At 58.9% G+C, this 20,700-nt stretch overlaps 6 protein-coding genes across 9 annotated transcripts; 2 read left to right on the forward strand and 4 right to left on the reverse strand.

The window, feature by feature from the left end:
• Positions 1–686: 686 nt before the first annotated feature.
• Positions 687–2,368, forward strand: SDRG_11407 (the record flags this gene model as incomplete). Of its 2 annotated transcripts, XM_008617445.1 has the most annotated exons (7): positions 714–894; positions 945–1,232; positions 1,303–1,443; positions 1,490–1,615; positions 1,683–1,856; positions 1,897–1,999; positions 2,048–2,256. In XM_008617445.1, coding segments are annotated over 6 exons (958 nt in total), but the record flags the coding sequence as incomplete, so codon positions are not given. The 2 variants fall into 2 exon arrangements, with proteins under 2 accessions (XP_008615666.1, XP_008615667.1); XM_008617444.1 differs by having other exon boundaries at positions 687–894; positions 1,897–2,368.
• On the reverse strand, positions 2,171–6,240 carry SDRG_11408 (hypothetical protein). Its single transcript, XM_008617446.1, has 9 exons — positions 6,125–6,240; positions 5,706–6,080; positions 4,610–5,658; positions 4,276–4,564; positions 3,994–4,231; positions 3,463–3,945; positions 3,324–3,415; positions 2,880–3,278; positions 2,171–2,828 (listed from the first exon to the last, which is right to left on the reverse strand). Exons 1-9 carry the CDS (start codon positions 6,215–6,217, stop codon positions 2,220–2,222), a joined length of 3,627 nt encoding a protein of 1,208 aa, XP_008615668.1. The 5' UTR covers positions 6,218–6,240; the 3' UTR covers positions 2,171–2,219.
• A 636-nt stretch (positions 6,241–6,876) lies between these two features.
• On the forward strand, positions 6,877–8,725 carry SDRG_11409 (hypothetical protein). The gene is made up of 4 exons (XM_008617447.1): positions 6,877–7,013; positions 7,058–7,870; positions 7,913–8,222; positions 8,268–8,725. The coding sequence occupies exons 1-4, from the start codon at positions 6,918–6,920 to the stop codon at positions 8,681–8,683; spliced, it is 1,635 nt and encodes a 544-aa protein (XP_008615669.1). The 5' UTR covers positions 6,877–6,917; the 3' UTR covers positions 8,684–8,725.
• Positions 8,726–8,743: 18 nt separating this feature from the next.
• On the reverse strand, positions 8,744–15,903 carry SDRG_11410 (hypothetical protein; the record flags this gene model as incomplete). The annotated part of the gene is made up of 37 exons (XM_008617448.1): positions 15,843–15,903; positions 15,674–15,793; positions 15,500–15,631; positions 15,257–15,453; positions 14,947–15,211; positions 14,764–14,885; positions 14,570–14,717; positions 14,441–14,529; positions 14,312–14,390; positions 14,134–14,269; positions 13,938–14,092; positions 13,818–13,897; positions 13,671–13,773; positions 13,515–13,623; positions 13,253–13,473; positions 12,998–13,198; positions 12,718–12,966; positions 12,470–12,669; positions 12,316–12,422; positions 12,121–12,269; positions 11,902–12,074; positions 11,781–11,855; positions 11,602–11,751; positions 11,407–11,552; positions 11,254–11,359; positions 10,982–11,068; positions 10,827–10,934; positions 10,583–10,777; positions 10,345–10,538; positions 10,165–10,300; positions 9,970–10,115; positions 9,856–9,924; positions 9,679–9,808; positions 9,494–9,629; positions 9,362–9,448; positions 9,129–9,318; positions 8,744–9,080 (listed from the first exon to the last, which is right to left on the reverse strand). Exons 1-37 carry the CDS (start codon positions 15,895–15,897, stop codon positions 8,744–8,746), a joined length of 5,382 nt encoding a protein of 1,793 aa, XP_008615670.1. The 5' UTR covers positions 15,898–15,903.
• A 199-nt stretch (positions 15,904–16,102) lies between these two features.
• On the reverse strand, positions 16,103–17,382 carry SDRG_11411 (hypothetical protein). The gene has a single exon (XM_008617449.1). It carries the CDS (start codon positions 17,278–17,280, stop codon positions 16,156–16,158), a length of 1,125 nt encoding a protein of 374 aa, XP_008615671.1. The 5' UTR covers positions 17,281–17,382; the 3' UTR covers positions 16,103–16,155.
• A 501-nt stretch (positions 17,383–17,883) lies between these two features.
• Positions 17,884–20,559, reverse strand: SDRG_11412 (TKL protein kinase). Of its 3 annotated transcripts, none has more exons than XM_008617451.1 (18): positions 20,519–20,559; positions 20,359–20,472; positions 20,236–20,308; positions 20,144–20,192; positions 20,037–20,102; positions 19,923–19,988; positions 19,812–19,877; positions 19,704–19,766; positions 19,593–19,658; positions 19,373–19,545; positions 19,146–19,323; positions 19,025–19,100; positions 18,879–18,975; positions 18,738–18,828; positions 18,447–18,690; positions 18,321–18,404; positions 18,154–18,274; positions 17,884–18,106 (listed from the first exon to the last, which is right to left on the reverse strand). In XM_008617451.1, exons 1-18 carry the CDS (start codon positions 20,540–20,542, stop codon positions 17,913–17,915), a joined length of 1,845 nt encoding a protein of 614 aa, XP_008615673.1. In that variant the 5' UTR covers positions 20,543–20,559; the 3' UTR covers positions 17,884–17,912. The 3 variants fall into 3 exon arrangements, with proteins under 3 accessions (XP_008615673.1, XP_008615674.1, XP_008615672.1); XM_008617452.1 differs by having other exon boundaries at positions 20,236–20,318; XM_008617450.1 differs by having other exon boundaries at positions 19,919–20,192.
• Between the last annotated feature and the right edge of the window lie 141 nt (positions 20,560–20,700).

Here is a 20,700-nt window from a genome sequence, read left to right on the forward strand (position 1 = left end):
ATGCCAATTCTTCAAAAACTTATTGTTAATGGCCTAATTCGGCACCGAGGTTGAGAGATGCAACGACCATGAGCTCAATCGAGCGTGCAGTTGCAAACTACATTTCGCTCAAGTAGCTCGCACAAGCAAGCTGACCGTCGTAGACAAGTCCGACCTCGTGCATCAACTTGTATCATATTACCATCTTGCTTTCGCGGACTGAGCGCTGATGTGCTAGGATATAACGTTATTCGCACATGAAGTCCACGATAGAGTGGCGGCCACGTGGCTGCTCGAATCCGTGAGCCTGGGATCGTTTTACTGTAGTAGCAGTGGCGCACCCTCACGACACTCGAGGACCGGTGTCCGTGTTGAAGCGGCGAGGACGGAATCTCGCTGGCGTTTGTTGTGATTACTGCAAGGATGTTGTATGTTGACTAACTCGGCAGATTATACAACAGAACATAGCTACATCTTTTCAAATGCGATCCAATCGTTCCGTGCTGCATCAGAGTGAGTAACTCGACACAGTTGCGCGAGACACCCGTGGGGATGGCAGTCCTGTTCTCATCCGCCAATCACATGGCTTGCATCTCCAGTGCGCGCACCTGTGCTCGCATACAAGAGATAAAATGATTACAACGTTCGCGCACCCCAGGTTCACATGGCGATCTTCTTGCAATGATTTTTGTTGGAATTGCACACGCGGGCGGTCCTATCAGTTTGCATTTCCCCATGAGCCTCCCACTTCCGCGCGACTTCTTCGACTGCCGCCCGCTGCCGCAAAGCGAAGAGCACGACCTCCTCGACCTCGCTGCCGCCGTCTGCCATGACACGGCGCTCAATGCGCTCACGATGGCCCAGCGGCCGCCATCGAAGGAGATCATCAACGAGGCCACCAAGCGCCGGGCGACGGTACGCACCACCGCACGAGTATATCCCAATACGACGAGATTGATGAATAGCTGCACTTTGGCACCGATCTCGTTGACCCGGCCATGTACGGGCTCACGGGCGTCTCGCGATTGCGCACGACGATCGACGAGCTCGTCGATTTTCTGCTCCTCACAACCCCCGAGAAGGTCCGCATCTACGGCAACGTCGTGGGCCAAGCCGTCCTCGACCGCATGACCTTGTACCAGCTGCCGCCGCGCGACTCGAGTATGCTTGCTGCTAGCGTGCAGTGGGCCGTGATTGAGAACCCGTTCTTGTCGTCCGCACTCACGCTCAAGCGCGACACGTGCTTTCTCGAGGTATATATATCGTTGCCGACCCTATTCCTCGTCGACCCTAGTCCTAGCGTAACCTTTTGTGTTGGACTAGGTACTCCAGCGCATCGAGGTGACAGACCCCGCGACAGGTCAGCGCCGACGGGGGCTCGTTCGCGCTACCCACTCGGTGGCGATGGACAGCTGCCCGTCGCTGCGCAAGTCCCACAACATTGTGCGCGGCGCGCTGATTCGGGTATTTTGGCGCTTGGAGCTACCAAAGTTCTGACTATGCATTCTAGTCGGGGCACTTGTTTCTTGAAGCGCAAGACGGCGAGTTCGACTACTACTACACGTACATCGTCGCGGATCCCGGGAGCGTACCCAAGTTTGTCTCGCTGCGCATTTTCCAAAAGATTGTGAGCCAGGTCCAATTCCCCATTCCTCAAAAACAAAGCGAAACCAAAACTCACAAGAAATTATCTGATTCGATAGATGCTCAACGTCGAGCACCACTTTGCACTCACGCGGCTTCCGGCGCTCATGGCAGAAATTGCCAAAGAGCCTCGGCGCCGGTTCAAACCCGACGGTGCCATTGCCGCCTGCGAAGCCTGCGCGTCCAAATTCAGTGTCTTTGGCTCCAAGCGCCACTGCTACAAGTGCCACCAGGTACCAACCTACTAGACGTCTTCTACTAACTAGCCCGTAGGTTGTGTGCTCGGCCTGCATCCAGACGTACGCCGTGCGGACCCAGTGAAGTCTCAACGTCGATTTATGCACCTACTGCTTTTGCGGCCACAAACCCCGCGCTGGTAGAGGCTGCTCATTTCGAGTCGCTCGGCTTGACTCGGACGACGTAGCTGGTCCGTACTGCTACGGCCGCCAGAATGAAGTAGCGACGTCGAGTCTGCGGTCGCCCTGGCACGTCCCCTCCAAGTCTAGTGACGACGACGATCTCTGGACGAGCAACCAGCCAACGCTGCGTCAAGCTCCTCGACACGTGATATATATATAGGAATAAGATTATGATCTCTAGTCAAACTCGTACGTGGCGTTAATCGTGCGTCGGCGCTTCTTGCCGCTCACATCGGCCACGTGGGGCGCTATGTACATGGCTTCCACCGCCTTCTCGGCGCCGCCCAAAATGTACTCGACGTCGTACGTCACCGCATCGGCCGAGATCGCGTGCTTCTTCTTGATACGCGCGACGCCGCCGGGCTTGTTGATGCCCTTCCACGTCCGCTCCGTCACGCGCACCGTGTCGCCCACGCTAAACACTGCCACACTCGGCGGTGTTTCACGGTCGCTCGCGGGCGGCGCCTCGTTGTCGCTTGCGGGCGGCGACGGCTTGGGCGACGGCAACACGTCCGACTTGCGCTTTCGTGCAGGCTTTTTCTGCTGCTGCTGCTTGAGTGGCGTCGTGCGTTTGTGGGGCGGGATGGCGCTGGCGTCGGGCAGCGGCGGCAGGAGCAGACTCTCATCGTTGTCTTCTAAGAGCTTGCCTTCTTTGATGAGCTGCTTCTTGATGTGCGGCGGCCAGTCGATGGACGCTTGTGTCTGCGGGTCGGCCTTGGCGAGGTGCTTGGGGCACCACCCGGCAAACGAAGGGTACGTGGTGAGAAGACCGTGCACGTACGCGCACTAGCACAGCAACAACGTCGTATCGAGACGAGAAGAAGGACGAGACCGCACCTGCACGTGGTACGACTTGGTGCATTTTTTGCTCGCGCACTGGAGCTTGTTGACGCCGACCTTCTTCCGGCAAATGACGCACACGAGGCTTTGGCGCTCGGCCGGCACGTTGGCGATGCCGTACCCGAGGTGCTCGTCAAAGTACGTCTCGGGCGTGTACAGGAGGCACATGATGTGCGCGACTTGGCCGCACGACGTGGCCGCGAGGTCGCCGCCGGGAATCAGGCACAAGACGCACGTCGCTGAGCTCTCTTCTTGCTTGTCCGTGATAAAGAGCGGCAGGTCCACGTCGTCCTCGTCATCGTCGTCGTTTTTGTCTTCGTTGGCAGATGTGAGGTCGAGTGTGGGTACTGGCACCTGCCCGGACGACGGCACAAGCGCCACGGTCTTGGCCGTCTTCTACACGAGCATCGAATATTGCACCATGTTGAGCAAAGAGGATACCGGTGTCGGCGGCGGGTTGACGGGGCCGTAGTGTTCTTCGTGGAGCGCCATCATTTTTGCGTACATCTCTTCGTACTGCCGGTTGGTGAGCGCTATCCATGCTCGTGTATCGCACTGGAACACCGCTCTTTAGAGGTACCTTCCATGGCCGCAAAGTACGCGCGTTTCTTCTCTTTCTCGAGGAGCAACGACAGCTTCTCAAAGGTTGCTTTCGTTGACGCATCGACCGTCCGCAGTTGCTCGTGCAGCGCCTGGAGCTGCGGACCAATCTCGTCTGGCACGCCGTCTTCCAGCACATCGGTGACAGCGTTGAGACGCAGCGAGACGCCTTCCGGCAGTGCTTCCATGGTCGCTTTCGAGGTTTCGACGATGGCGTCCGTCTCGCACTCGACGCGGAACGTGACTTGAAACGATGTTGCACATGGCTCCATCCCGGCCATGGGGACCATGGCGACGAGCGTGGCCTGGAGCGTCCACGCTTCGTCGTACGTCGCGTCGTTGGCGTCCGACGGCGTCGCGCCGACTGGGTCGTCCATCGTCACGGGCGTCACGTACTGTCGCTCAATCTGGTTCTCACGTCCGCCAAGCACATACACCACGTCGTACGTAAAGCCGTCGCCGACTACGGGCACGGTCGCATTCGAATAAAATCAGAAACTAAGAAACATACCAGGTCGTCGGGCCTTGACGCGCCCTGTGCCGCCGAGCTTGTTGATGCCGGGCCACGTCCGCTTGGCGACCTTGACCATCGTGCCCACGTCGAGCGGCGGCAGCGCGGCGACAGGAATTGCGGCTTGGGCCGCGCGAAGCTCCTTGCGCTTTGCGTAAACGACGTCCGGGATGTCGGAGAAGCCAATGGGCGGGATCACATACAAGCTCTCGGGACTGCGCAGCGACTCGAGCAGTGCCTACACACGCCTGAGTGCACTCAACATATTGCGGCAATAAGAACCGAAGTGTCGACGCTCGTGCCGTGGTACATTTCATCAAAGACGGACCAGATGCGGGGCATGGCGAGCTTCCCGTCCGACCGGAGGTAGCACCACGGCCACTCTTCGTTGGACGTGGGTGCGTCGACGCCACTCGGCTCGACGGCGCGCGAGCCATCGGTGGGCAGCGGCACCTTCTTTTTGAACCAGCACTGGATCGGCAGCTTGCACTGCGGAAGGATCTCGTCCTTCATATGCGTCGGCGAAATGTTGGCGAGCGGCATCGAGTTGATCGCGCAGAGCTCGTCGCCACTAACGCAGCATAAGAGATCTAGCGCAGTACCAGGATATGCTTACGGGGCGAGGTAGCCGTGGGCATACGCATAGGTGAACACGCCGTGCGGGCTCGGGTCGCTCGGGTACTCGACAATGTACTTCTTCTGCTGCAGAAGCGCGGTCGGATCAAACTCGATGCCGAGCGGCAGCGCCGGCACGAGACACATGATGTACTCGCCGTTCGAGCGCACGATCGGCACAAAGACGGGGCAGTCAAAGAGATTAGCGCCCACGGCCTTGATCTGCTCCTGGAGCTCCTTGTTCTTGCGCGCCTTGGGCTTGGCTACCGACGCAGTGAGCTTGGTTTGAAAATACTCGGGGCGCGGTGCCTTCATCGCGATGCTGCGTGGCGCTTTCGTCGGCGTCATCTCGATCGTCGAAGGCTTGACGGGCGTGGGCTTGGATGGCGTCAACAGCTTGGACGAGGCCTTGGCAGGCGTTGTCATTGGAGGTTTTGACGGCTTGACGGGTGTTGTCATCGGAGGTTTCGACGGCGTCGGCGGCTTGGCGGGTGTTGACGTCGGTGGCTTGGCGGCTTGCAGCGGCGGTGACGGCGGGAGGGCGAGAAGGCGTGCTGTCAACGCTCCCGACCGCTTCGTTGACGGTCGTGCGTCGTGGCGGACGACAGGCAAGTTGCCTCCACTGTGCGTGGCCTCGGCGTGCACCTTGCAGTAGCTCACGTACGTGTCTTCGTGGCGCGTAAAGGTGACGCCGGACCGGAGCGCGCACATGACGTGGTAGGCCGTCGGGCACTTGCCGGCGCAGCACTGCACGCACGCCGCATTGTCGGCCTTCCTGCACAGAGAGCACTTGAGCTTGCGCCGCGGCTTGAGAAGCTCGATGCCCTCGACCTTGTCGTGGATGAAGTAGAGTTCCGGGAGGTACAGCGTGCACGCCATGTGCACCCACTTGCCGTTGAGCGTCGGGACGAGCGCGCCGCCGAGGTGGTTGCAGGCGGCGCAGGCCGCGAGGTCGCTCTCGCACGAAATCCGGTTCGAGGCGCAAAAGTGGCAGTACCACGCCGAGTCGGGCACGCGCTTGATGTCGTAGCACGACTCGTGCACGGCGACCTAGTTGAGATGCGTTCGTGCAGCGTGGAGAGAGTAGGACTACGTACGTCGCACTCGTCGCAGATGACGATCCGGTCGTCGGCGAACGAGACGTCGCCCGCACACACATCGCAGCGGACTTCGGACGGCGCGCTGGGCGGCGACGCCGCAGGTAGCGTCGAGAGCGCGGTGTAGCCGTCGGTTACCGGGAGGTCGGTTCGCCACTGTATGGCCTGTGAAAATTCATACGTCGCCATGTCGGCCTTGGCCTTGACGGGCTCGGCGGCGCCGATGCTAAACTCGACCTCGTCGCGGAGGTTGGCCACGCTCGCGAGGAGGTAGCCGTACTCGTTGAGCGACGACGGCGCCGCCTTGATGGTCTCCTCGACGTCGTCGAGCGCGTCCGAGAGGATCTCGACGATGTCAACCTCGTGGCTGGCCGACTAGGACGCGAGGTTATGAGCCATGGCCATGCCAGCGCGTCTACCTCGAGGAGCTCATGCACCGTGCTGATCGACTCCTTGAGCATCGGATCATGCACCGTGTACCCGAAGAGCGCATGGGCCGCGAGCGCTTCCATCTGCCTTGAAACGGGAAATTGAATTGTGGCGGGTTCGTTTTGATTGGTGCTTTTTGGGGCTGTCGACTTGGATCCGATATGGCAGGATATGCATTCTGACAGGTAGTATAGCACCAGGACTGGTATTTGGAGTATGCATAAAGTGCATGTATGCAGTGTGAGAGGTTTCATTGTGGGCCAATCCGATGCGTTCCCTCGTGATTATCCGGAAAGATACCGGATTCGAATCGCCCCGTCGGCGCCGAGCGTTTTGGCGCGCAAACTTCTGTGGTCACTCGCTCAAGACGACCGATCGATTTGATTGGCTCCCGCGTCACGGGCTGTCAATGGCCTGTCGACGATCTCTAAGAAGGACCTCGGTCAAAATGGCAACGCCACCGAGCCCTACCGCTTGGACAAGAACGAGACTCGAGTTTGTACGGAGAGGAAGACGGTCGATGGCGCTTCGACAGCGACCAAAGGCTACCAAAAGTCTCTTCCCGTCCGCAGTCTTGGGTGAGTTGCAACCCATATGCTCGCCCGTTCATTGCCATCTGCTACATCTGTGGTCGCGATGAAGCGTCCTCTGTACCTGAGCTTTCATCGATAGTAGCAAGTACTACAGTCGTCGCCGAATGGGTTAGTTTGATGCTGTCAAGTAACGCCACTAGCACTGCGGAAGAAAACCCACTGGCCGCCTATTTCAAGCGTCCGTCCTCTAATGGCCAAGGTCGCCGACGCCGGGGCCTTTCGTGTGACGCGCAACCGCGTCGCGTGGCTCGTCAGCCTCGCGTCGCTCATCAACCTCTCGTCCACAGTAGCGTACCCTCGTCTCCCCCTGTTCCTTTATCGCTGACGCAGCCGCTCTCTGCATACATCTCCGAGTCGTTTCCTTGGACGCTTCGTCCCAGCTTCCCCGAGACCGTCTTTGAGAGCGACTCGGACGCCAACCTCACGCGTCGCCTCCAACGTCTCTACAACAGCAGCACGCTGCCATTGGGTGCAACGTACGTCGTTGACGGTAGCACGCTCGCCCAGGTCGGACGCCAGACGCTTCACCTCGGTATGGAAGCGAATCTCACGCTGGACAAATGCATCTCGACCTATCTCTTGGGGCTCCCAGGACTGATCTTTTACCGGCCAAAACAGCTCCAGCTCGTGTGCACCATTCTATCCGCGTCCAATTCGTCTACGGTGCTCGACTGGGCTGGCGCGTGCACCGTCGATGTCATCTGCGCGATCCCGTACGGCCGGAGCTGTCTCTGGCTCACGCCGGGTGACGATATTCACAACACGAGTGACGCGCAGGTCGTAACCCTGACATACGCTTCCTTGCCACGGCCGTGGGTCTCGTGGGCCTGGATCAAGCTCGTGTACCGACTTGCGACGACGCTGCTAGTGTGGCACCGCCTCTGGCATCGGTACTATGTGCATGTCCTGGCACTCGAAGCCACGGTCAGGAGGTGCGGCCACCGCCACAAGCCGGGCGCTTGGACGTACGAAGTGCTCGCGGGCGACCCAACAGCCATCGTGCTCCTCGACCCGTGGATCGCGTCGGCCTTCTACATTGACGTGTGGCTCAGCGTCACCAACCTCGCCATGGCCGTCATCCAGCAAATGCAGTCGGCCAATTTTTACATCAAAGTGCTCAGCGCCACCTACCTCTCGCGCACGGTACTTTCAACTACAGAGTGCTCGATGCCATCACTCGACTAGGTCTGGTTCGCGTACTGGAGCCTCTGCCTCGTCTCTCGACTGCTCAAGCGCTACGCGATCGAGCACAAATTTTCCGAGGTCGACCCAACGCTCCTCGCGATCGCGGTGAGCGTCTACGGGCCTGTCCTCACGTCGCTCAACGGCCAAGTGCCGTTCATGGTGGCGTTCTACCAGTGGTCTTTTGCATACTTTTTGCCGGTCAGCGCCCAAGACGACCAGGTCGAAGTGTCGTTGGCGATCTTGGTCTACACACTCAACATTGCGATCTTGCCCGTGCTCTACGGGTTTTGCGCCCCGCTACTCCGCCACTGTCCGCACCTTGTTGTTTCAATGTAAAGTTAAAATGACGGTTTAGGTTGCTGTCGGGCGTCTCGTCGGCCCAACTACAGCAGCTATACGTACAGCAACTTCAAGAGCCGACTGGTCTTTGACTGCTTCCGGCTCATTCCACCGGGGGCCACCGCACTCGGCGGCAACGTCCACCAAGCCATTGAGCGCGATCCGCACCTCAAGCGCTGCCCGACGATCAGCTTGCGCGCTACAGACTGCTTCCTCACTGTCTACTGCAATGGCCAACGCCAAGAGACGCTGCGACTGAGCTTGCTCTGCTGCATGGACACACAGAGCATCGGTGACGCCAGCACCGCGTCCTCGTTCCCGTTCAACGTTCTGACACTGCCTCCGCAAGCGGCGCTGCTCGTTCCTCAAACGACACAACCACTCGTCTACGAGATCCAGCGACCGAACGAGCCGTCTGCGTGGTGTCTCTAGCCTACTAGACATGTTGTGCACATGTACAGTACAATTTTTGGTTGTTATATGTTGAAAACGCTAGCCGCCGCCGAGGACATTGGCGTACTGGTCGGGCACGTTGGTCGAGTTGATATAGAGCGTGCTGGGCGGTGTCCGGAAGCGATCCGGGTACCGCTCGGCGTAGGTTTGGCCGAACGACGTTTGCTGCATCGGGCTCGCGCGCAATTTGGTCGACGTGCCGACGTTGCGCAGGCTGCGGTCCCACGCCACGTTCCACGGTGTCGCCAGCGCCGTATCGCCGACATTGCCTTCGTACGCCTGAAAGACGTCGCATGGCACCGACTCGGAGTGGTTGAAGCACGGCGTGTAGTGCGGCTGGACGCCCGCCGAGGTCAGCTGAGCCACTTGCTCAAAGCTACCACCGTCCACGTAACAACGAGCGCTGTAGAATCTAGAGGCGCACCGCAGCGTGATCGACACTTGCTGGTCAAACTGCTTGATGTACGCGTCGAGCGCCTTGTCGTTGCGGCACTGGTCGAGCGTAGGCACAAGGCTCTGGTACTGCAGCACAAGGGGCGACATGTACGGCGACTGCGACGCACACGGGAGGCAGTCGGCGTTGTTGGTCGGTGTGAGCGTCGTACACTCGGTTCCTAAATGACACGCTTGCGTCACAGCGTCTTCTGAATGACATACCGTAAGTGAAGCGAGGCGGCGCCGACGGTCGGAGCTCCCACTGGAAGCCGTTCCAGTAACTGGCCACGTGGCCAAAGTCCGCCGGTGCTACCATGGCGCGGGTTAGGGTAATCTTGCGAGTACTAGGTGTACCGAGGAATTGACGAAAGGGCACCGTGCGCGGAGGCGTCGAGCTAGCACTGAGATCCGCAAACGCAATGTTGAACCGCGCAAAGTCGACAAGCGAGCCCTCGCCGTCAAAGTCGCCTTCCAATTCAACCACGAGGGTCTAATGTCGTTGAGCGATTCGTAAAAAACATTAAAGATCGGAAAAATACCTCGGTCGAGAGAAAGTCGGGCGAGAGGCGGGCGATGCTGAGGTACTTTGCCCGGCGCTGCTCAACGACGTGGAGAGGGCCCGTCATCCGGTCGGGTTGCGTCGATACGATCGCATTGTCGATTTTATACCTAGTACATAGTTGTGAGCCTCTCGTTGATATAGACGCTGCTCGAACTGCTGGACGCGATCGTGAACGAGGCTCGTCGAAGCGCTCATCCACTGCTGGTACGCCGTAAACGTCAACCTAATTTCCCAGACTCTCCGAGATGGACGACAACTGAACACGTACAGATGCGAGGTCGGGTCCACAAGCTGTGCGAGGACCGAGGTGTCGAGGAAGGTGACGCCAAGGTCGGCTTCGAGCAATGCGATTTCGCTGCTGTCGAGGCTGTTGGAGCGGTCAAAGTCGTACTGGACAAAGAGCACCGTCGTGGCCTGTCCAAACCAGGTTATCAAGGTCGCCAACTGATACATTGATACATACATTGAGCACAAAGCTCTCAAACATATCGTAATAGACGCGGCCGTCAAAGTCGGGATCCAGAAGGATCGAAATCAGGTCCAGGCGCGGAAGCTGCCGGTCAATGAAGAAGCGCGAGAGCTCGTTCTCGTCCAAGTACCTACGTCGCGTCAATAGACACTGTAAATTACACTGTTTTGGAACCCAGATTTGTCCAAGTCGAAGCGGTCAAACATGAGGCCAGGGTCGTTGCCGATCCACGCGGTGAACTCTGCGTACGTCACTTTGTCGTCGCCGTTGGGGTTGAGCGCTTGGAGTTGGGCGCGTTTCAGCGCCGCAAACTCTGTTTGAAATTGGTTGTACGTCGCCGTACTCAGCACTTTGATGCCGGTCGTTTGCTACGAAACCTGGTCCGATACAGTGTAAAGATACAGTGTAATACCAGCGCCGCGAGCTCGTCCAGTGTAATTTTGTTGTCGCCGTTCCCGTCAATGTACGTCATGTCAAATTCGTCAAACTTGGCGACGAACGACCGCGGCAGCGGCACGCCCATCGTGTCGAGGATCAGCTCGAGGACGTTGGGCGGGTCATTTACATTGATGAACGGCGCACTCTCGCCTGGCAGCGGGTACGTGACCTAGCGACAGCAATGATTCTGTCTTGGTTGCATACAAAATGGCGCTCACTTGGAGGGACGGAGGCGTCGCGTAGGTGCTCGACATGCCCGCAAACGTTTCAAAGAGGAGTCGCGTGATGTTGGTCGCGAGGGCATCAAAGTATGAGCCCCGCCACGTCTAAGCATCGCGCCAGCCGTCAGTTTGGATGTACTGAGATCGTCGACCTTGATGTTGTATACGGGGAAGCCCCAGTCTGTGTGCGAAGGCACCGAGTGCGCTCGAAACGCATTGTTCTCGGGGTCATTGGGGTCCTATTCAGGTGTATTAGCTCAGTTGCGACGGTCGTCTCGTCGTGCCTTGTAGCGCGACTGGATCGCGCGTCCGCCTTGACCTTGGCCGTTGACTTGTTTGCGGTACTGCGGCGGACAATATCGGTTGGCGACTGTACCGTACGCCTTCAAGTTTCAATGTATCAACTCGATAGTAACGTACTCACGACGCTGGGCGAGCACACGTTAGTCGTGCGGTTGCAGCACGAGATACTCCAGTCAATGTCTTCGGACCGAAAGCGCTGGAGGTAGATGTCGTCGACGTTGTCGTACCTACAACGACAGGGTCTTTCGAGGTAGCGCCAAGTTGTGCATCAAACGCATCAGAAAAGAAGGCGCGGTGGTAGGTGAGTGCGTAGTACGTCGAGCCGTCCGAGTGCTTGACGCTTTCCCAGAGCGGGTCCATGATGGGCCGTGGCAACCAGTACTCGACCGTCTTGTAGTAGCTCTGCACTAAGAAGGCTTCCTACAAGTTTCAATTCGTAAATTTCACGAATCACAAACAGAAGAAGCACCGATTCGCTGGCGCAAAAGACAGTTTGGTCGTGTGTCTCGTTGATGGGCTGCCCCCCCGGTGCCTCGGTCGCCGCCATCGGGTAGAAACTCCGTTGAAACTCGAATGGTCCGTTGGGGTACGCAGCAACCGCGACGCCACTCAGGCCCATCTGCATATTTCGTAAATGGTATCGTGAACAGCAAGAAAGACCTGATTCGCAGCGTTGTCGACGTGCATCCACAAGACAAATTGGCCATTCGGGTTGAGAACCACCTGGCACGAGTAAGTTCGCAAATCAAAGTTTGTGAATTCTATGTACCTTGGGCCGCGACGCGCGCAGCGACTGTTGCAGCGTATTGCCAAACGGGTCGGTCAAGTTGGCGAAATGCAGCATCACGCCTTCGTTGCGCCACGTGCGGCCGCCGTCATTGGTCGAGCAGGCGCCGATACCGCCGCTACTGCCATACACTTCACTGTACCAGTAGTCAGTCTCTACGAAAGCGCCATCGTGCGCAGTTGGAGAGGCTTGTCGTCGCACCGTTGGGGGTGCGCAAGGAGGCCTGTGGCGACGCGTCCGGACTCGGCGTCAACGGCAGCACGATCGAAGGGTCCAGTGGAAGAGGAACATTGAGCAGCTCGCCGAGACTGATCAGCGCATCGTCCGACCCGTCGTAGGTTCGCGCATCCCTAGTTGACGAGGTGGAATCCGTCACATAGGAGCATCGGTCGCTACCGAATATCGTTCAAGTACGACCGGTGCGCCGGTCCGTCGTTTGGGACCAAGCCGCCGTCGTTATAGGCGTAGATAGGACGGGCAGAGACGTGGCTAGCGTGTCGGACCTAGCCACGCAGTCACCTACAACGAATGTGCATCCATCACAGTCTACTTTGCCACTGAACGTGGTGGCCGGGCCCAGAACGGCGGTGTTCCAAAGCGGGCGCGGTCGCGGAGCCACCGAGAGCTGACCCGTGACGGGGTTCATGCGGGGGCATGCAAACTGCAGCGTCTCGTCGGTGCCGACGTAGATCTCATCCCACCACGTCTGCATCGCATCAGCGAGGTAGATGCCAACAGAAGACAACTTGTCTACGTCCGCGTCTCAACTCCCATACAAGTCATAGATGCAATACATACCTGTCGCAAAGGCTACGTCGGCGGCGACCGTGACGCCATCGAGTCGGATCGAGAGCGTGGAGCGGGTCCAGTCCATGAAAACATCAACTTGATACCATCGGAAGGGCACGACGGGCTCGGCGTAGAGCTCGCGGAGCGGCTGTGCATGCGTCGGAAGCCCAGCGCCGAATGTGAAGCGGCCGTTGACGAGCCCAATGGCCCAGACAAAGGTGGTGGCGTCGGCGACACCGACAACCCCAAACACCGCACCTCGTTGGCTCTTAGCAAACGCAATCGAGACAGTTGAATACCGCACCTCGGTTCGTGGCGAGTGTCCCTTCTTGCGTCGCGCCGACCATGGTGAAGTACGAGATGCGTGCCGGCTGCGACGGCGGGAACGAGTACGCAGGACCTTCCATGCGCGGGTTCGGGTCCAGCGTGTACTTGGCCAAGTAGAGCGATTTGGTGGTTTGGGCCGCGCCTCGAAACGGGTCGTGGGACACTGGAATCAAACTCAAAACTCAACAGAAAGAATATCCAAATGCAAAAATCGTACACTGGAGTTGAGTTTGGAGGTCCAAGTGCAAAGTGCCTTGCGAGAGCATCGCACCGGTCGGTGCAACGGCGTACGCGTGGGCTTGGACGCTAATGCGCCCGCCGCCGCCTGCACCGCCGCCGAGCGGGTACTGGCTGCTGCTGCCGCCAGCGCCGCCCACTGCTTGGAGTACGCCGAGGACGTGCACGTTCGTGCCACTGGTCAATACGAGAGATCCGCCACTAGATCCACAATTGCATAACAGTATCAAGGTTTCAAGTACCTGCCACCGCCGCCCGGAAAGAAACCCGCTTCACCGGGGGCGCCGTTCACAGAGAGCAATCCCGACGGTCCGATCGTCACGTCGTTGATGGCGCCAATGTACATGGCACCTAGTGGTATAGTTACACACGAAAAATGAAGGTATTGGTGGACGCACCGCCGCCAGCGCCGCCAAGGATTGGTCGCGGATGCGGCAATATGTCGACGGCGACTTGGCCGCCACCGGCGCCGCCACTGCCGCCAAGAAGGTCCGATATCGCCTGGCAGCTCAATGAGCAGTTGATCAAAGTCTGCGGCAAAGTACCACATCTCCGTAGGTCGACAGCGGCAGTGGACTGCTATACCCCGGGCCACCGACGCCCCCGTAGGCCCCACCGGCCCCACCTAGCGGGACGTGAGGTCGTCTTTCCAGGAGAGGAGTTACCATAAGCCATCGAAAACCCAAGAGCACTCGAGATGATGATCGAGGCGCCTGCACCCAGCAGCGTTGGTCCTTCCGAGTTGGCGGTGACTGCCACGAACGCGTCGAGCGGCGCGGGCGTCACAAAGGATGTCGGACTCGTCGGGCTGACGTTGCCACTAGCCCACGGGATGTAGAAAAGTCTCTCCATCCTCCGCACCGAGTCGTGGTGACTTGAACGTTCCAGACGTAGCCTCGTACGCTGGTCGGTGCCGAGCCGCAGAGCGGCGGTTGTGGGTTGGCCGAGTCGGGCAAAAGCCACGCAGGTTCACTCGAACTGGGCTGGCCAGCGTAGCCTGGTTCAAGCTCGATCGCAGTCCTTGCGATGACGATGGTACCTCCTTGGGCGCACTGGTCGAGGGGGTCCGAGCGCTGCACGTACGCCGAAGTGAGATTGAAAGCCTGCAGTAAGAGCGTCTAGACGTGTCAAACGAGTCGAGCGACCAAGAGACAGAGCTATTGCTCACCTCAAACTCGCGAGGCTTGATGTTGTATGCAATCGGCGGCGACAGCTGTCCGAGGAATCGCAGCCGAAAGTACCCGTCGAGTTGGTTGCCTGGGGCTAGGTTAGTGAAAGTAGGTACTACGGGATCGACCAGGCGCCAGGAGGCTAGTTTGCACGCTCGAGTCGAGCCCCGTGAGCCGAGAGAAGCTCGTGAGCAGCGGCACTTGACCAACGGCGGTCATGAACGTGATGCGCCACGCGCGGCCAACACTGGCGATGTCTTGGCCGACCTTTTGGACCTATTTGGTCCACTTTAGTAGAAAACACGAGTCAACTAGAACGTACGTCGACGATGCCTACGTGGACGGACGCAAAGCTGTCTTCAATGATACGCTTGACGGCTTGCGCCGACGCGTCATAGGGAATTTCAGACGAGTTAACCTGGCGCAGCTGCAGCACAAACGTTCCTAGTCTCAGGGATCATTCAATCGAGCAAAAGCGAGCAAAAAGCGAGCAAAAAGCAAGCACCTCGAATGGTCTGACCCGGGGCCGCGCGCGTACTCACTTGCTGGATCGTTGGCGACACCGTCGCGGTCGTCGAGATCGTGTGCACGTACACGCGCACATTGCTGCTGCCCGGGCCGTTGACGTTGTACGCTGCAGAGTACTCGCCTCCGGGAAACCCTCCGAGCAGGCCCGGCGGGGCCACGAGCGGCGTGTCGATGACTGCGCTGCTGCGACTGAGGAGCACGAGTGCGTTTACGCCCTTGAGCTGCACCCGGACTTGGTCGCCCTAGACAAGAGACCATGGCATTCATCGTAATCTTGGACCATGTACGAGGTAGAGCGTGAGAAAGTTGAAGACGGCGACCGTCGTGTTGGCCGCCGTGCGCGTCACGACGCCCTGCAGCGTGACGTCGCCGTAGATGCGAGCGGTCGTCGTATCGATGAGGATGTTGCCTTGCGCGAGCTCGAGCGACCCGAGGACTGGCCACGCGTACGTCGAGAGGCCAAACGGCGTGGGCGGCGCAAAGTCTACGCTTTGCGTTTCGCTGCCTCTTCCTGCAAGACGAGGACGTACGGGGCGTGATGCGCCACCCGAGCATGCCTGTCTTCCAGTCTTCAAAGTCGTTCATGAGCGGAATCGCCGTGCGGTTGCCTTGGGGAAACTGCTGCCCAAAGCTCTGCAGCGTTGCCGTCGCAATCGTGTACTCTAGAGACGCTCGAGCGTTGGCAGCAAGCGAGCGTTCAGTACCTTCGACCGCGCGGCCGCAGCGATGGGTCGCCTTGCAGCGCTCGTACGCGAGGCAAGCCGCGGTCGTCGACGACGGCGTGCAACGGTTGAGCTGCACGAGCGTCGACGTAAAGGCAGGGCCTACCATGGTTGCTACATGAGCTCGAGGAAGCAACCTTGCGCAGTGTACCGGCGGCCATGGCCATGGCTAAAGCGCTGCTGATCGCGGCCCAGCGCCAGGCCATCGACGAATGAAACTGGCGTCGCGAGGTAGGTTTTAGCGTAATTCGTGCTCACCTTTTCTAATTCGCTCAGTGGCGTCGCTCCACTGCTGCGCTCGGAGCGATGCCAAAGAGTAGGTCCAAGGGCACATAAAAGTTACCCCTGGGTAGGCCTTCCAGCATACATACGAACGCTGCACAATGCCCTCGAGAGCCAACGCCATCGAAAGCAAGCTACAACGCCTGTATTTTCCAGAAAGTATCAATGTATCAAGTGTGCAATCAGCCAAAGAAGGTATCGAGGGACCACTGCTGGTTGATGTTGTTGGGCGTGCACGCCCACATTTGCGCGTGGTGGTCGGCGTACGTCGGGTCGGCGTCCAAGCACTGGCCAGCGTGGGTCGCGTGCTCGAGCGTCTTGGTGTTGGTGTTGTAGTTCCACTTCTGGTTGCCGTTGTTGACGTCACACGGGTACGTGTGCACTTGGACCTTGCCGTCGGCGTTGTCCTTGTACGCGTCCAAGCACTGGTTGTTGCTGGCGACCTTGAGCATCTTGTTGGCTTGGTCCCAAACGAAGAGCTCGTTGTAGTTGTTGGCCGGCGCGTTGGCGTACAGGCTGGTGTAGTACTCGCTGAGGCGGTTGCCACTCTTGAGCGTCTTGATGGTGATGTACGACGTCGTGAGGCTCGCGCAATCGACAAACGTAGTCGTCGAGAGCTGCCCCACGTTGCATGGGGCGACGTTGGCGCCCGACCCGCGTAGGAACGGGTTGGTGTTGAGACAGAAGGAGGCCATCCCGGCGGTCGTTGCCGCGACGCGCTGGTCCTGGAAGGTCCACTGCTGCAGCGGCTCCGACGGCCGGCACGGGACCGTCATGACGCCGCCGTCGCCCAAGTACGGGTGCGGCGGGCCGGGCACGGCTTCCAAGCACTGGCCGTTGCTCTTGGCGACGAGCGTCTTGATGATGACGTTGTAGAGGAAGATCTCGTTGTCGTTGTGGCGGACAATGTCCGTGTAAATGCGGCCGTAGAACTCGGAGACGATCAGCCCCGTCGCCGTGCACAGCCGCTTCTCCTGGACGCGCGGCGGAAGCGGGCTCGGGCATGGCGAGATGATCGTCTTGAGGTTGACGTAGCCGCCCTTCCAGACCTGGACTGTGCAGTCGCCAGCCGGCGTGAGCGCAAGCCGCTGGAGGTCGTTGCACTCGGGCGCGTCGCCGTAGCAGATGCGCAAATGGCCGTCGGGTGACGCAATCTTGTTGAACGACTCGGCTGGCGAGCCCGACGCGCTAGGAAAGAGCTTGGCGCACGCGAATGCGGCGTCCGTGAGCTCCTTGTTGCACGTGCCAGGCGTGAACTGCGCAGCTGCCGACGCGACGAGCGCGGCCACGATCAGTGAACGGTGCATGCTCTAGGTGGCGAGTTGCAAAGTGGTCAGCCACGGAGCCTCGAAAGCATGGAAGGAACCTTGCACTGTCCCATCCTCTTCATTCCCCTGCCCACATTTTTCACGCCAGGCGAGAAGCCGTTATCGCAGCCGGTGCGATGGAGAAGCCACCGAAGAAGACGACCATGCTGCCGGGTTGTGGGCTCAAAGCGGCCTCCAGGTTGACACCAGCAACGTCAATACCCTTGCCCTCGGACAAACGCGTGGACTCAGTAGATTGTCCTCTCTCAGTGGCCGCGAGCGGTATGTGATTGGCCAAAATGCACGGCATACGCGCGCTCTCATTGGCCACCACCGAAAGATATTTGCTTTGGGTGAAGCTTCCCACCTCGTCGATGCTGCTGCGCTGATCAAGCACGGCGAAGAAGCCGGCGTTTGCTGGTGAGCTCCACGGTCAGCGACCGCTGGTCCTAGTTGAGAGATTTCACGTGCTCAGTCTTGAACATCGTTGCGACCGGTTGAACAAGCAAAAGCAGTGCGCTCGCTCGCCTGTACTAGCGTCCTGGTTCCCCACCCTAACCGCTGTTGCAGCATTGCGCAAGCGGCGTGCCCCACTGCTATCCTCCAAGGCGACCGAAGGTGGAGAGCTGTATTCATCGGTCGTATGACGCGTGGGTGTCGATACAGTGGGCGACTTGAATGGCACTCGGACGGTCCTCTGGAGCCATCGAAAGGCAAGCGAGCGCTAGCTCTCGCACCCAATGGGGGCACAGCTCGGGTGGGATCGTTGGCTGGAGCACGCCTTGTGCCACGCGGCTAATAATCGCCGTCTCGGCGAGTGGGTAGCCTACGTTCACTGTGAGAAGCGACTGCGATGGGAGCTAAATCGCCTGCCTTGGTCGTTGCACACGTCATAGTATGGCGTCCGGTGGGTCGCGAGCTCCGAGAGGACGACCCCGAACGAGTACACGTCGGCAGCGGACGTGTAGTGCGTGTCCCGCAGGATCTCGGGTGCCTGCCCCAATGTGTTAGCGCCTCCAAGTTGTCTGCATCGATCCTACCATCCAGCGGTACGTGCCGACGCCGTTTGTCATCGTTTCGGTCGTCATCTCGCGCGATGCACCAAAGTCGGCGAGCTTCGTGCCCTGCATTCGATCACATCTCTATCTCCAGCGTCTTCATCGTACCTTGACCGAGTCGAGGAGCACATTTCGCGACTTGAGGTCCCGGTGGATGACTTCCATTGAGTGCAAATAGACTAGCCCTTCAGCGATCGAGAGCATGCACGCCACTTTATCTTCCCATGGCAAGAGCGACGTCTCGAGCACGACCTTGAGGTCGCCCCTGTCCATCCACTCGGAGACCATTTGCAGCTCGGAGGGGATGCGCCAGGCGGCACCCCGCAGGCGCACGATGAACGGACTGTCCATTCTAGTCGAAGAAACGAATTAAGCGATTATTGAGCAGCGCTGCCATACTTGGCGGCCAGTTGAATTTCGCTCACGAGGCTGACGATGGCGTCGCGCGATGCCCGGCCGGGTAAGAGCGTCTTGATGGCCACGGGGTCGTCTACGCACCAAGTACTTATGGCGATGAACGTCGTATTGAGGTTGGACGACCTCGGTACTGGCCGCGCCACACTTGGCCGAACGCGCCTTCTGCGACGAACGACGATTTGACCAAGACTTGGTCGTCGAGTCGCAGGAGCTCCAAGTCCTAGTGTGCAGAGGGTCCGTTATCGTGCACTCAATGTGGACGTTCTTACGTCAAAGTTCAGTTGAAGTGACGACACGGACCCTGACGTGGCCGTTGCTAGCTCGTCAAAGTTGCTTGCCTCTTTCCTAGTGGGACGCATCGAACATGTGCCACGACGACTAGGTGCTTACATAACTCGCGACCGTCGTTGTCGACGAACACACGTCACCACCAACACAAGCAAAAGTAGGACACCAACGACGGCGCCGACAAGAACTGGCGCTTCGCTACCACTCGAGGTGGCCACTGCGGCTGTCGAGGTCATCGGGGTCGTCGGCAGACTCTGAGGTCGACTTGACAGCATCGAATCTACCAAGTACACGTGGTCTAGTGCAGCCGTCTGACAAGTAGACGCTACCCGGGGTCACACACACGGACACGGAGCGCGTCTTGGTCTGCAGGATCCGCACAGCGTTTGGGAAGACGCAATTTGACACGTCGATGCTGCCAACGTCCGTGACGCGGTCCTGCAGCGCGTCGTACGATTCCGGGTCCACGAGAAACGTTGTGAGGTGCAACCCGCCAAGATTGCTAGCCCAAAGAAGTTGAGTGGGACACCAGACTACACTGGAACCCACAGTTTCTCGAGCTTGGAGCTGAACGACACGTTGGAGAGGACTGTGATCGGGTTGAGATCAAAGCGACTATGACGTTTGTCAAGTGCACTCGCTGTCCGATACAAAGCGTACACTGTGCTGGCGCCGCGCAGGTCCAGGTCTGCCACTTGTGTGAGTCGGTTTGAGTCAGCATTCCTGCGCATCGGGATGACGACCGCTCGGCACGAGGTACGTACGTACAGTGCTTGCAGTCGGCTGTACAAGAGTCCTTTTGGTAGCTTCTCTTGACGTGAACCAGAGATGGAGCTAGGACCAGATATGAGGTCTTGCAGCACGAAGAACTATACCTACAACTCGAGTAGCGACGACGGAAAGACTGCATTCGCCAGGTCCAGGCCCACGACGTTGACCAAGTGACTAGATGGAGTGCACCTGCTACATCACTCATTGGGAGCATAAACCTACATGGCGCGGGTGTTCGTGGCCGACGAGAGGTCGCCAACGCTGCGGATCGTGGTGGCGTGGAACGTGCTACGAACCCTGCAGCGTGGGCGGATCGATCAAACACATACATGTCGAGGGCCGCTGTTCGTGGCAGCTGTGCCATGTGCTCCGCCGAGTCTACGAGGTGTTGCATGACCCTGTAGTCCACGAAAGGTCGCACCTAGGACGGTGATCGAGCTCTGGCTCATGTCGCTGTCGGAGAGGATGTCGCCCTTGTTGTAGCCTCGCGTGTCCTACGCCCAGCTGTGCTGCAGGTAGCTCAGTGATACACGGTCGCTCGTACCAAGCAGGCGCGGTCGACAATGCAGAAGACCTCGTCGCCGATGCAGCCGTCCCTTGAATACGTTGAGCTGTAGTTGCCATAGGGACATGGGCGCAAGAGGCCAGCCGCCGTGAGCTACGCAGGAGCGGCCATGAGGAGGCTCCACCGACGTCGGCCGTACCGCGCCGATGGCCAAGCGACGCATGCCAAACTCGCAAACCGATGCAGAACCGAATATTAGTAATCCCACGTCTACCGCACTTCATTGCACCTGCGAAAATACATATCTACGGAAATTATACCGTAAATATCCGTTCTACAACGCGTTGTATCCATGCTGATTTACGGTCAATATACCGTAAA

Source organism: Saprolegnia diclina (genome assembly GCF_000281045.1).
Source record: "Saprolegnia diclina VS20 unplaced genomic scaffold supercont1.41, whole genome shotgun sequence".
NCBI lineage: Eukaryota > Oomycota > Saprolegniomycetes > Saprolegniales > Saprolegniaceae > Saprolegnia > Saprolegnia diclina.

Coding starts and splice junctions, on each gene's coding strand:
- SDRG_11408 (XM_008617446.1), bottom strand. CDS start 6,217: ATGGAAGCGCTCGCGGCCCATGCGCTCTTCGGGTACACGGTGCATGAT. Junction 3,416..3,462: donor GTACTTTGCGGCCATGGAAG/GTACCTCTAAAG, acceptor GAGCATGGATAG/CGCTCACCAACCGGCAGTAC. Junction 2,829..2,879: donor CCAAGTCGTACCACGTGCAG/GTGCGGTCTCGT, acceptor TTGCTGTGCTAG/TGCGCGTACGTGCACGGTCT.
- SDRG_11409 (XM_008617447.1), top strand. CDS start 6,918: ATGGCCAAGGTCGCCGACGCCGGGGCCTTTCGTGTGACGCGCAACCGC. Junction 7,871..7,912: donor CCACCTACCTCTCGCGCACG/GTACTTTCAACT, acceptor TCACTCGACTAG/GTCTGGTTCGCGTACTGGAG. Junction 8,223..8,267: donor CGCCCCGCTACTCCGCCACT/GTCCGCACCTTG, acceptor ATGACGGTTTAG/GTTGCTGTCGGGCGTCTCGT.
- SDRG_11411 (XM_008617449.1), bottom strand. CDS start 17,280: ATGCACCGTTCACTGATCGTGGCCGCGCTCGTCGCGTCGGCAGCTGCG.
- SDRG_11412 (XM_008617450.1), bottom strand. CDS start 20,542: ATGCGTCGCTTGGCCATCGGCGCG. Junction 19,878..19,918: donor CGTCGCTACTCGAGTTGTAG/GTATAGTTCTTC, acceptor ATCTGGTCCTAG/CTCCATCTCTGGTTCACGTC. Junction 19,324..19,372: donor GTCCGTGTGTGTGACCCCGG/GTAGCGTCTACT, acceptor TGTACTTGGTAG/ATTCGATGCTGTCAAGTCGA.